General features: G+C 34.5%; 2 protein-coding genes across 5 annotated transcripts; both read right to left on the bottom strand.

Moving 5' to 3' along the window:
- Positions 1-362: 362 nt before the first annotated feature.
- Positions 363-6859, bottom strand: TppII (Tripeptidyl-peptidase II). The gene is made up of 12 exons (XM_066399098.1): positions 6538-6859; positions 5525-5653; positions 4733-5225; positions 4146-4389; positions 3866-4062; positions 2628-3810; positions 2289-2523; positions 1993-2240; positions 1684-1919; positions 1354-1621; positions 1138-1300; positions 363-1031 (listed from the first exon to the last, which is right to left on the bottom strand). The coding sequence occupies exons 1-12, from the start codon at positions 6703-6705 to the stop codon at positions 807-809; spliced, it is 3789 nt and encodes a 1262-aa protein (XP_066255195.1). The 5' UTR covers positions 6706-6859; the 3' UTR covers positions 363-806.
- A 625-nt stretch (positions 6860-7484) lies between these two features.
- Positions 7485-12571, bottom strand: msl-2 (male-specific lethal 2). Of its 4 annotated transcripts, none has more exons than XR_010752573.1 (5): positions 11579-12571; positions 10892-11071; positions 10495-10729; positions 9444-9670; positions 7485-8530 (listed from the first exon to the last, which is right to left on the bottom strand). XR_010752573.1 is itself a non-coding variant. In XM_066399283.1 (5 exons), the coding sequence occupies exons 1-5, from the start codon at positions 12308-12310 to the stop codon at positions 9578-9580; spliced, it is 1329 nt and encodes a 442-aa protein (XP_066255380.1). In that variant the 5' UTR covers positions 12311-12387; the 3' UTR covers positions 9450-9577. The 4 variants fall into 4 exon arrangements, 2 of the variants coding, with proteins under 2 accessions (XP_066255380.1, XP_066255379.1); XM_066399283.1 differs by lacking the exon at positions 7485-8530 and adding an exon at positions 10279-10367 and having other exon boundaries at positions 9450-9670; positions 11579-12387; XR_010752574.1 differs by lacking the exon at positions 7485-8530 and adding an exon at positions 10279-10367 and having other exon boundaries at positions 9622-9670; positions 10422-10729.
- Positions 12572-12616: the final 45 nt, after the last annotated feature.

Genomic DNA, 12616 nt, shown 5'->3' on the forward strand with positions numbered 1-12616 from the left:
TCTGTTTTAAGTTCACCTGTCAGCGATAAAGTATTTTCTTTATTTTTGACTTATCATCTGAAATAATGGTTGATTTAAATTTAAAGGATATATTTCTAAAACGACGAGTAAAGGAAACCATCATCATAAATACTGCCCGCGTGTATAAGAGGGGTAACCTAAATTAGTGTCAGTTTCTATATAAATAAAAGTAGAAAAAGATATTTGTTTTTTTTGCTTCGTTTCAAGTTTTAAGATGCTTTGATTTTATAGCGTACCTGCATCGAACGGCTATTTTTCCGAACTAATAATATCCTCGTCAGTGATATTCATAAATTAGATACTGAAATGGTGGGATAAGGGAAAGAAAATAAAAGTAATGATGGCGTTCACAACAGTAAAATGTATGGTTAATATTTTATAAATTATATAAATAAACAGCTTTATATACTTGACAATTCTTATGTCTTACCAGAAAACATATTTGATTTCCTCATTGCCACAAAACAAAAATTAATAATATGTAAAACTAACTTTAAGACCCGTGCTGGGACGATTTATCATGAATTAAACGAAAATAATATTTCTTAGTAAATAGTGGTAGGTATATATATAATCTAACATAATTATAAAGAATGATCATAAAAAAAACCTCAAGTAGATATTGAAATATCAGGCTTGCCTTGAATAAATTCGTCTGTTACCAGTTATCAATCAGATGTTTGATTATAAATAGCAATTTTTTAATCAACAGCTCTCTGTTTTTACAGTGTGCCTGCTAATTCGAGGTTTTTTAATGACCAGGCATTAGTTAAAAAATAATAATTTTAAAATGGTCTATAAGCGGTAGGAAATCGTGACGGCAGTTGTCTCAAAAAGTAGTCAACAATGTGCGTCCACTTCAACTCTTGGCAGACTTCAATGATTTTTTTTTCCAGTTCCTCAGTCGGCTTGTCTTCCTGTAGCTTCAAAAGATATTTAAGCAATCGACCGTAATGACGCTTTAGGAAGGAATGCCAAATTGCAAAATATAGCACGTGTGAAGTTATCACCTGTAAAAGAAAGAAAATAAATTTATATTAATTCCCGTTGATACTAAATTAGTATTTAAAGGCATTTCTACAAAGACCAAAAACTAAGCACTAAACTTCCGGTTACCTTAGCATCACTTGGATCAACAAATTTAAGAACCGATTTCCAAACATCATTTATGTCTTGCTGATACTCTTCTTCCTTAGGCTCTATCAAACTTAGACGGCAAAGAGCCACTCCCTTCCTAGCTAAACACTCCAGATACACATTTCTTTGTTGTTCCATTTGTCTAAAAAAAAACATTTGAAATTTAATTGCTAAATTCATAAAACATAAGCTCACGTTTTGTGTTTAGCAGCATCAGTTCTCAAATCTGTTTTCACCGACATGTAGGCTAAAACAGCTTCTTCATTTATATCGTCCAACACTTTTTGGCAAATGCTCAAGACTTTGTTTAAATCTTCCTCGATGCCGATAGACTTTCTTTTTATGTTAGGTAAACTTTTCTTGTCTAAGGGATCGATTAGCTGAAGATATGATGAATAAATGGGGAAGTGACTAGGATGAGATTTTAAAAGCTCTTCGAAAACTTTCTCACCCCCCTCTTTGTCTATAAAAGGAAGAATCTTAATTGCAAGAATTCGGGTAAGTATTCATTATTATTAGTCGTACCTAATTTTGAAATCCAGACTGTATTTAAATCTCTTAAGTTGTCATTATATTCATCCAGCTTAGTTCTCTCTGAAACACTATTTGTACCTCCATTTATCCCAGCTTTCTTTGGACTACTGTTATCTGGTAAGAAGTATTTTACTGGATACGCATCTACTTTTTTGCCAACTTCATCTTTTGCATAAGTTATGGTACCCGATAAATAGTGTGCTGCGTTATTAGATTTTATCGGAAATCTAAAATGAAAAAAATTAGCAGCTACACTGAAGTAACTAAAAAAATTCACCATTCTTAGTCACTCAAACTTACTTGTCGGATAACAAAGGGGCGATGTATAACGGAACAACGGTATGTGGGTTAGAATTATGTGTTACTCCTGCTTTTTTTCCGCCAATAAGTGCTTGAGAATACGATAAATACACATCCATCGGAATCGGATTTGCCAATTTTTGTTGCAATAACAACGGAGCTTCAGTTACTTTCTCCAAATAATCCTTTTTGTCATGCCTCACTTGCAATTTCACCACATAATCGCCCTTCTCAATTTTTACCGTATACTGAAATAGATCATCAGACTCAATTCCTTGAGCTATTAAACTAATTACCTTCAATGGATAAGCATCTCCACTCCCCAAAAGCTGTTTATTTGAGTCAAAAAGAAGCCAAAGTTGGGATTCGTATTCCGATTCATACAGCATATCACTGAGCAATGCCAAATTGGGTGTTACCTCACAAGCCTTTGTAATACTGAAGGTATACGTTAATACTAATTCATAGATTTGGCGGCCAGGGGGAATAATGTCACGAGTTGTCAAAGGGGCAATTTTACTTTCAGCAGGCCTAAAACGATAGAACTTACTAAGAGTTTGTAATCAAATTTACAAGGTTTAATAAAAAATTAGTAAACTTTTAAGACAACCACATATGATACAAAAAATCCTTACTTCAAAATCTGCACAGAATTCTTCAAAGAGATAGCCGCCGAAATCTCTTCACCTTGCAGCGTTTTAACCTCCACAGTGTGAATACCATCTGCAGCGTGCATATTGATGAAAGGTTGATTTGGTTTCACTCCATAAAAACCAATACTGTAATCCAAGGTGGCATCTCCAGTATTGGCCCAGTATTTGGCAATAACCACCTCCAATACAATATCCTCTTTAACTTCAAAACTAATGCAAGTTTCAGTCTTTGAATTCACAGGAACGTTTTTTAGAGTTTCCAAAGCTTTACAGTGTTGTCTTGGTAGACACTGCATTGTGTGGATTACAAAACGACCGTTGTCTTCATTAGAATTAAGCTTCAACAAGGCCCAAGTTGCCGAACGCGGTACTACGTAGTAATGCCGTTTAATTGTGTTCGGTTTAAAGTGTATCCCGCTATATCTTATGGTGAATTTTGAATGCGAAACCTCCTTGGGCTGAATTACGGTTATCGGAATTTTGAAAACTGGACCTTTCGCTATACAGTTAGAGTCATAGGCGTTCACGAACGTTGTGTGTAATCCCTCAGGTATGGCGGAAGTGTCTATATGAATGGCAAACATTCTTGCGACGTTAGACAAATCTAGATGCTTAGGAAATTCAACATAGTCGCTAGAACAGGTAAGAACCAGTTTCATATTGAATTGAATCTTAGCTTCAGCAGGAACATCATCTTCATTTAAAAAACGCGGGTCCACGCTCACTTTAAATGTATGCTTATCAGTATTCATTTTAGTTCTCAGGTAAATCCCTTTAGAATTCGATGATCCACATTGCAACTGAAATCGCACATTTCGTTCCGGAATATTTTGGTATGTAACCAAATAATCAAACGCCTTATCTACTTGAATCAAACCAGCGCCTTGGGCCAAAACCTCTATTCCCTCTATAAAACTGGCAGTGTTTTCTAATGATTTTCTAACTAAATATGGTGAATACGGGATTTTCTGATGCACTGCTCCTGAAAGAAGGAGGCATATTGCGCCTGCACAATTAGGAGACGCCATTGAAGTGCCATTCATAAGTTGAGAATAGCGCAAAGTAAAATTTGGTACTGAAGTTATTGCACCTCCAGGAGCGCATACATGGACACCCATACCTCCATCTATTGTAGGGCCTCTTGAGGACCATGTATATGGAGCACCTGCATAGAGCAAAGATATACATGAAATAATACTGAAGCTTAGTAAAATGGGTACCTGGTAATTTTTGCCTCATAGCATATTCTGCCATCATCATCTCAGGAGATACATACGCGCCGACACTGATAATCGGTTCATCGTTAATATCAGATGGGGTGCTTATGGTCCCCAAAGCAGGACCGTTATTCCCGGCAGATGACACCCAAATTACCCCATATTTATTCACAATTTCATTTGCTAACTCTCCAATTCGCCTGGATAAAAAAACGGCTTAAATCGTTTATGCTTTAAAGCAAATACTGACCAAGCTAGGTAGATTATTTTGACCTATACTTACCCTGTATCAACCCAATGAGCATGCTCTCCATAACTCATATTAATAACATGAATATTCATTTTTTGTTTAAGTTCAATAATTTTTATCATGGCTCTAATTAATGCTGTACCAGTCTCCATGGACCCCAATCGACCATCTCCAATTGTAAGGGAAATGACTTGAGCGCCAGGTGCGACACCATTCTGTTCAGGAGAGTCGGGGAAATATGCAGAAGCAATTGCGGCTACATGGGTACCATGACTTGCTTAAAAGTATAATAAAACAGCACATAACTAATTCGCTCTGATAAAAATTGCTTACAAGATTAAATTTCTTTATTGATCCTCCATTGTTAGGGAAATTAAACTTATTAAAGAGCAAACGAGTTTCGAAGCAACTAGATTGAAAATTTTATCGTTCACTGTAATGCACCTTGCTTAAATTACCCAAAATGAATTTCAATTTTTTTCCAGATGTCAGAGAAGATTCCTGGAAATAAAGCTAAGAAAGGAGTCTTTAAGTTTTTAAATTTCAAACTTTCATTTAGATCATTTATATATGTATCTGCCCAATTTTGCATAATAACTATTATGAATATAAATACTTACAACACACTCCCACTAATTCAAGAACGTTTCCATCGTCATGAACATTAAAACTAAAATTTAAGTTATCCACATTAGTTAATGGTAGATATTCGTGGGTAATACTATATTCTCCTAACAATGGGCATTTAGACAAATCGTCGTCTTCGTCGGTGTTGACACAACACATCCATTTCAACCCATCATTAAAAAGAATGCAGTCATAAACTGGCCCAGAATCACAGAATTTCTTGTCTAAATTGTTGACTATTTCTAATTTCGCGTCACAGTCCTCTTTTACAAGTTTCTGATTTTCATTATTATTACTATTCTGTTGATTTTCTAATTTTACTAAATCACGATTCAGGTCACTAAGTAATCTCCTTTGGCCTTCGTCCCACTTCTTTTTTTTATATTCGGCCTTGACCCTATCCTTTAATCTATCGGGATATAAATCAAAGGCATTTTTAACACCTATTCTATAGGATCCAGACGGATTAGTCCAATCAATTGGAATCTATAAGTTACGTCGAAAAATTATTATCAATTTAAGAACAAGATTATTCAATGAAGCGGAATACTAGCAAAAAATATTTTATTTACAACAACACACTTTTATATCAACCTTTTTTCTTGATCTCTGGTGTTTAAAACTTAAGGATGGAGTATTGCTTCCCTGAATAATCTTGTATAATAGAGAAATTTATTTCACATTCATTTTTGTCTCTCTAAGATTTCAACCACTGACCGAACATTCTGTCAGAATGAAAAGGTTCATCAAGCAACTATAAAAGCATACACTATTAATCATCTTACCTTTAATTTCCTACCAGTAAGCCCTATTATATATCCATCTTCAGGTTTGACAATGGTACTAGTATTAACATCCCCACAACCACTGCAGTCAAATCTTTCAATAATTTTGACTTTACCATCGGACGTTTTCTGCAATGTATGTGTTGTATTGAATTCTGATTTTCGCTATGAGTTATTAATACAATGTTAATTATAAATGATTAATGAAACAATTCTTTTTCTTCTTCTCCCTGATCTGCCACTTCCATGCCTATGAAGTGATAGATTGGGAACCAAAGGAATGCAAAATAGGAAAATACTAAAAGTAACTAAAAACTGAAAAAACATTTTGTAAACAAATTTTTTATTAAGCAAAATGTCCCTCAGCCTGATAATGCAATGTCCTCAATGCTTCTTTATCAGTTTCCATTATTTACAATTAGTTTAATGGGTAATCATTAAAAAACACCTTACAAACAACAGTACATTGTAAATGTAAGTCCTGGATCAAGCAATTTACTATTTGCCTTCAGACTATACTATGAATATGCAAAGATACATATCTAATAAATATTCCAGTAGGAAATAAGATGTAGCAAAATCTAAAAATTCTGATGAATTATAATTGATGCAATAAGAACAATGATGCCTATTGACACATGAGCTTTCGGCACAAAAATATTAATAGTGGTTATAATGAATGCCATACAAGTTGAAAATTAGAATTGACCCACTTATGTCTGCTAAATTACTATATTTTCATATTCCATAACAAAAAACTTGTATTTTACCCATAATTTTCAACAGAAAATGCATTAAATTTTTGGAAATGTGTGAAACATAACTTTAATTTAAATTTAAAATGTATCTTTGCATTTCATGGATTAAATGTTATCTGTGTCGAGGCTAAGTACAATGAACACAACTTTAACCGATTGTTATACTTTCTATGAAAGCTCTCTCTGAGGCTCCCTCATGGTTGTTATGTTGCAGGATGAAATGGTTAGATCTTAAGTAAGTTGAGACTGTTTTACCTGTAATCCAGGTGCTCCAGGATCAATTCCTGAATCCAGTATTGCAATAACAATACCTCTTCCATCATAGGAAGGGCATTTGGTTAAAAATGATATTGCACCTGTTTCCTTCTTGGGTAGAAGGCTCCCTACTGGGAATTCAGCCTCAACTGGTATTTCACTATTCATTGTGAGGATACAATTCGTTTATTCAGTCAAAGACAATCAAAAGAAAAATGAAAACTTTTCACTCAACGAAATTTTTGTATCATCACGTTCGTAACCTACGAACGTCACTGTAAGTCATTGTTCAATGTCATTACCGTCAAAATGTCAAAGGAAACAGGTCAGAGGTCATTAACTTTCTTTATGCAGTGATGCCAGTCCGTCAACGATACTCGATAATTCTCTTGTCATTGCTCAATAAATAATTCTATATGGTGACTGATAGCAATACAACCAGGGATTATTGCATCATGACAACCAAACTGGCGCGAATTTAATTGAGTTTATTGTTAACAATTTTATAAGCCTTGGGTGTAGAGAGATTGGTATTAGGCAATATTCTGTTTTAGTCATCTTGGCTATAAGTGACACAGACGATATCTGTGCGAGCACACAAACCAATAGACATCGTCGTCTTTCCGACACCAAAAGCAAGCCCACCAAAGCACCTTCTGAATAGGGAACAAAGCCAACCTGGCATTCTTCTGTAACCAATTCAGCCGGGATCCATTTCTTTCTTAGGCAATGCGCAGGCGTCACAAGTATTGACGATTTTTCACTGATCAAGCAGTGTCATGAAGGTGTCAAATAGCGAAGCACGAGATGTCTCCTTGTTGGAGATAACGCTCCACAGTGCCTCGCACATGGCAATCTCATTAGGAGCCTTGAAAGAACTTTTTAAAATATATACTTGTTTGAAGACTAATATACGTGCGTAGGGGTCTGTTTATTAAAACCACCACTCGATACATTGCCGTTTATTTTTTTACAAATTTTGTATCCATTACGTTTTCTAGTTAAAAAAATATAAACGTTCTATCTTACACTAAAATATCACAACATACAGAACGGTATATTCTTTTTTGTCTGTATACAACGTTAAATATATGTAGATGTTACTAATACACGCATGAAATCGAACCAAACAGGGTAATTTTAAACATAAATAATAATAATAAAATTACATAACGCATAATATACAACAAAATACCATCAGTAACTAACTAATAATACACAGTTCAATTTTCTTAGAGACTTCAAATAGGACTACATCTGAGGCGAAATTAATTTAGTCTTTTTATTGAAGGTGACTCTTCAAACGCTTTATCAGGAAGGAAAGGAGGCAAAGGCCCTTATTTCCTCAATTGTTGAGAACGTTGAACTGAAAATAATCAAAATTACTAACGTGCCAAAGCAATGGGTAGCCAATGTATTCAAAAAAAGATCAATAATACCATTAAATAGGTGCCTGGAAACATCGTCTGCCTACCTACTTTTTTGCTCATTCAAGATCTCGCAGCATAATAACTTTACTACCAAGGACAAAGAAGAGTTTTGCCCCTCCTGGTCCTGTAACGTTATCAATACTATTTAACTCAGCGACAACACAAATGTTATAATACAAAGGAATAAAATACATCCCTAACCATTGGCCCCAAAAAAAGAAATAACTATTATTATTTACGAACTTCGTCGAAAAATAAACTAGAGAGGCAGATTTTTATCACATAATTGAAATGCAAACTGAGTATCGATGTTAAAAATCAAATATTTTTTCAAAACTAACAAATTAGTCTTACTTACCTATTAGATATCTCGCTGCCTTTGCAAATTTAACTTTAAGATTTCTCACAGGTCTTCTAAATGTATACAGAAGAGAGCTGAATAGAAGAAAAGTATATACAGGGTGTTTCAATTTTAACCTGCGTCCTTACAAGGGGTGGTCCGGGGGATTTGGGATGCGCAGCTCTCATATGAGGGCCCATCGGGTGTCTCTTGAGGGTTCAGGCTTAAAGACGCGAATCAGGAAAATTACTATCCAAACATTGGAGAATTTTTCCGAAGTACACTGCTCAAAATAGTCTAAGAAACAAAGACAATAGTTGACAAATCCTCATATTGAAGAATAGGCCAATGCGTTATTCACAGACGAGTTTCGGTTTGGATTTTGACCTAATACATGAAGGCAACGAATTTGGCGTTAAACAGGACAGTTAGAATGAGAGAGGCATTTTTAGGAAGTCCATAATTATGGAGGAGGTTCCACAATGGCACGGTGTGGTATCATATTGCATCATCGAACCGAGCTCGTTTGTTTGCCACAAACGTTGAGCCAAGGGCGGTACCAAGACCGTTTGCTCGAACCTGTTGTTTTTTCTTTCGCATATGTTGCTCTCCCAGAACTTTTTTATATGCAAAAATATGCTCGTCCACTTATTAGTCAGGCTACTACACGTTGGTTCAAGGACAACAATATAACTCGTATGAATTAGCTATCATAACCACCCGAATCACATAGAACACATGTTGCAAAGGCAACTCAATTCGCTATGGCGTTTGTTCATGGCAATTTCGCTCTTCAGAACATCTTCATGGAGTAATGACAACTTTTACCAAATGGAGTCATTTTGAGTATGCCAAGACGTTGTCGTGCTGTCATTAATACTCGCGGTGGTAACACGAGGTATTGAAGAAATTTTATGTTCATTTATTGCGAATTAAATCCATTATATAAAGCTAATGGCCAAAAGCATGCTTGTTCCTTGGGTTCTTTTGAGCAGTGTATTACAATTTTAGAAGGAAATTTTATGCGAAAATTTGCTATTATTTAAGAAATATTCCATTATTTATTTGCACAGATTCTAGTATGTCACGGCACACAGTGGATAAAATCTGATGGTTTTTCAGGGAAAAAATTTTACCTTTAAAACTGTTTCAAATCCTGCACTAAAATGTTGATTTTAGTTAGTACAAATGGGTCCTATTTACTATTATTTCCGAGGTTTCTTCTATAGAGAACAGTCATGTGTAGAACCCATGTTGAAATTATCTTTATTCAGTGCCAGGTTACACTTTTGAATGGCGTCCATGAAGACTTGTAGATTTTGGTTGTAGTGGAACTGGTCGATGCCACAGATCGTCTCGTCATCTAAGTAAACAAATGTATTTACAAACCTTCATTTCCTACTATATTGTCAACTGCACGTTGAAAACCGTCGAAACCCTTAGCAACGGTTATGAGACACCCCCTGAACACTCGAGTCTGAAGGCGCAGGTTAAAACACCCTGTCTTTCAAAGTTAACGAGATACACTTAATTTACAGCCACGATATATATTAAGTAATCATTTTTAATTTTGGTAAAATTAATCAAAATTGAAGAGTCAACTACTGCCTTAAACGTCGATTTCAGTCGAGCAACATCGATATTCAATTTTAATAAAATGCTTAACAGTATAACTAACAACATAAAGATTTCATTTTATTACAGGAGAGCAAAACCGAAGTATTGAATATTTGAAAATTAAAATTTTTTGGATTCTTCAAACACGTATGCATTACTAATTCGAAATTTGAACTAACTGCTTTCTCTCTGATGCAGCTGTAGGTTCCTGAACTGCGACTCAGAATTTTTATGTAATAAATGAATTTACAGGATACAACTAAACGATTAAAATTCCAAAAATTAATTGCAGAGATTTTCTAATTATTTCTAGAATTTTTTCCTAAATCTGTAGATATATTATTATATTGCTACCTCAGTTTCCTCCCCAGCGTCAGTCAATTCATAATTTAACAAATCCGATGCAGTTAATGCATGTATTGGGTCAAATCCACTGCCTAACACTAAAAAAAATACTCTTGAGCTTGGCATTTTTAGTTCCTGCTATTCATAAGTACATATTTCCAAACTAGAACTTTTGCCAAAGTCCCTCACCAAAGGCAGGAATGTTTTCAAAACCCAACTCCTTACATTTGAATGCTTTGAACTGGGAATTTATTGGCTCGGTAGTGAAATATTGTGTATCCAGCTGAAGGGTATCCAATTTTACTCCAGTGATGCGCTCGTCCCCCACAACAGGCATTGAATTAATTTGCGGAGGTGGAGGAGCTTGTTGCAGTAACTGAATATGTTGTTGGAGCTGAATTTCTTGAACCGGAGGAATTACTAATTTGGTAGTTTCCAACGCAGGAATAAACGGCATCACCTAAAGTAATTCCATGGTATATGGAAAATATATGGATGTGTAAATATCCTAATTAATTTGTTGGCAATTTTCTGCTTTATGAAAAAACACGAAAGTTCTTGTACATATAGGATGCGTAGCTAAAATAACTTGATATTTCTGCTTTTCTCTTTTTTGACTAACCTTATTCCCATCAGGTCTATGTGGATTTCGACAGCCTCTACATTTACAATTTATACAAGCTTTACTCTCTACATAACATGGACACCTTTGACCACAACAGGTTAACTTTCCAGGGGTGGCAGTAGCATTTCCACAACGGCAACCTTTTTTTGGTTTTATACAAGGTTTTTTAAATACACCCTAAAATAAGAAACAACTACAATTGCAAACAAGTATTTAGAGAATTAAGTATAACTAAAATATTTTTGATGATATAACAGAAATAAATTAGATCAATTTGATTTCTTTATACTAAAAATTAAGATGTAATTTTGAAATAGGATATAACCACCAGCTAAATAGAATTTAATCACAAGAAATAAAAGGATATATCAAGAAATTTGAAATTCTGACACTATGGTGAATTGGTATTTTTATAATTTGTGAAAATTTAAAAAGGAATATGTTTGAAACCATGCCACAGTATTAACAGTTTCTTTCTTTGTAAATAGTTACATAAGTAGGTACTAATTTGTTAACAAATGAAAATGAACATTTAGATTGGAGAGAACACATAAGTCTTGGTTAGAAAATGAAATTCAGTTTACTATAAAATAAGAACTGTAAACAAATCAATATTAACGAACTCCTCACTAAATCTTATAAGTCATGTATATTTCCATATTCATAACTAACAGCTTTACTTACCTTTTCCACAAATTCTCTTGTTTGTGTATTATTTAAATTATGATGTACAGGAACATTATTAACATTGATATTTGTACTTTCCTTTGGTTTCCTCTTAATAGTAATTTTATTGCCAGACCCAGGATAGACCACAGAGTACAAAGATTTATTTTGATTATTCACTTGTACAGGTTTTGAATGCTCTGCTTGTAAAGGTTGAGCAGTTGCCTGACTCTGGGGACAAGGTGAATTAGTGTATATACATGGCAAAATTGAATATGTTGATTTGGGCAATCCACCACGACTCTCATACGCATCTTCAAACATTGCTCCTTCTTTGATAAGTTGTATTAAATTAGTTGCTCCACGCTCAAAGCCTGGGCCTGGTTTGGTAGCTTGCATGGAAATGCATTTAAAAATTGGAGAATGCATAAGAGTAATACACATTCGTTTATACATTTGCATTAATATTCTTAATCCTCGATTCTCACTATATTCTTTGCAGTCTTTACAACTCTCACATTGCGGCTTAATTTTCTTCCTGCCTCCCTTACATTTTTTGCATAGGTGATGTTGACAATGAGCATCAGTGGGGGTGAGTGGGTCAACCAGCAACATGGAGCATACAACACAACATAAAGAATTTCTCAAATAAGGGACAAGTCTGTACAAGTCCTGCCATGATTGGGGATTCAGGGGATCAGATTTTAATATTATTTGAGTGGTTGTCACATATAAATTTGTTGAATTCATTCTAATTTGTGGGGATAACTTCTCATTTGAAATTGAGGACAAAAGCACCTCTCTTTGGATTTTAAGGTTACTGAAAACTTATATTCCTCCTTGGAAGTAGCCTCCTGTCTGTTTCAAAGACATTAATTTCAAGATAGATTCACAGCTTCATAGAAAAATTTTCGCTAAAGTATTTCTGAGAGCACAAAATCGAATAACGTTCAATTTTAAAGCATTTTCCAAAATATTTTGATTTTGGTTTGTAGAAAATTAAATAATCAATTCCTGACAAAGTCAATTTAATAAAGTGACGTTTTTGATTGATTG

The sequence above is a fragment of the Euwallacea similis genome, chromosome 18, assembly GCF_039881205.1.
Source record: "Euwallacea similis isolate ESF13 chromosome 18, ESF131.1, whole genome shotgun sequence".
Taxonomy (NCBI): Eukaryota; Metazoa; Arthropoda; class Insecta; order Coleoptera; family Curculionidae; genus Euwallacea; species Euwallacea similis.

What these genes read in the sequence shown, in the direction of transcription:
- TppII (XM_066399098.1), bottom strand. Translation starts at nt 6,705, where the DNA reads ATGAATAGTGAAATACCAGTTGAGGCTGAATTCCCAGTAGGGAGCCTT. An exon ending in AATTCTGTGCAGATTTTGAA is followed by an intron (nt 2,524 to 2,627) that starts GTAAGGATTTTT and finishes CTATCGTTTTAG; the next exon opens with GCCTGCTGAAAGTAAAATTG. An exon ending in GATGCTGCTAAACACAAAAC is followed by an intron (nt 1,301 to 1,353) that starts GTGAGCTTATGT and finishes GTTTTTTTTTAG; the next exon opens with ACAAATGGAACAACAAAGAA.
- msl-2 (XM_066399283.1), bottom strand. Translation starts at nt 12,310, where the DNA reads ATGAATTCAACAAATTTATATGTGACAACCACTCAAATAATATTAAAA. An exon ending in CAAGAGAATTTGTGGAAAAG is followed by an intron (nt 11,072 to 11,578) that starts GTAAGTAAAGCT and finishes TTCTTATTTTAG; the next exon opens with GGTGTATTTAAAAAACCTTG. An exon ending in ACGCTGGGGAGGAAACTGAG is followed by an intron (nt 9,671 to 10,278) that starts GTAGCAATATAA and finishes TTGTTTACTTAG; the next exon opens with ATGACGAGACGATCTGTGGC.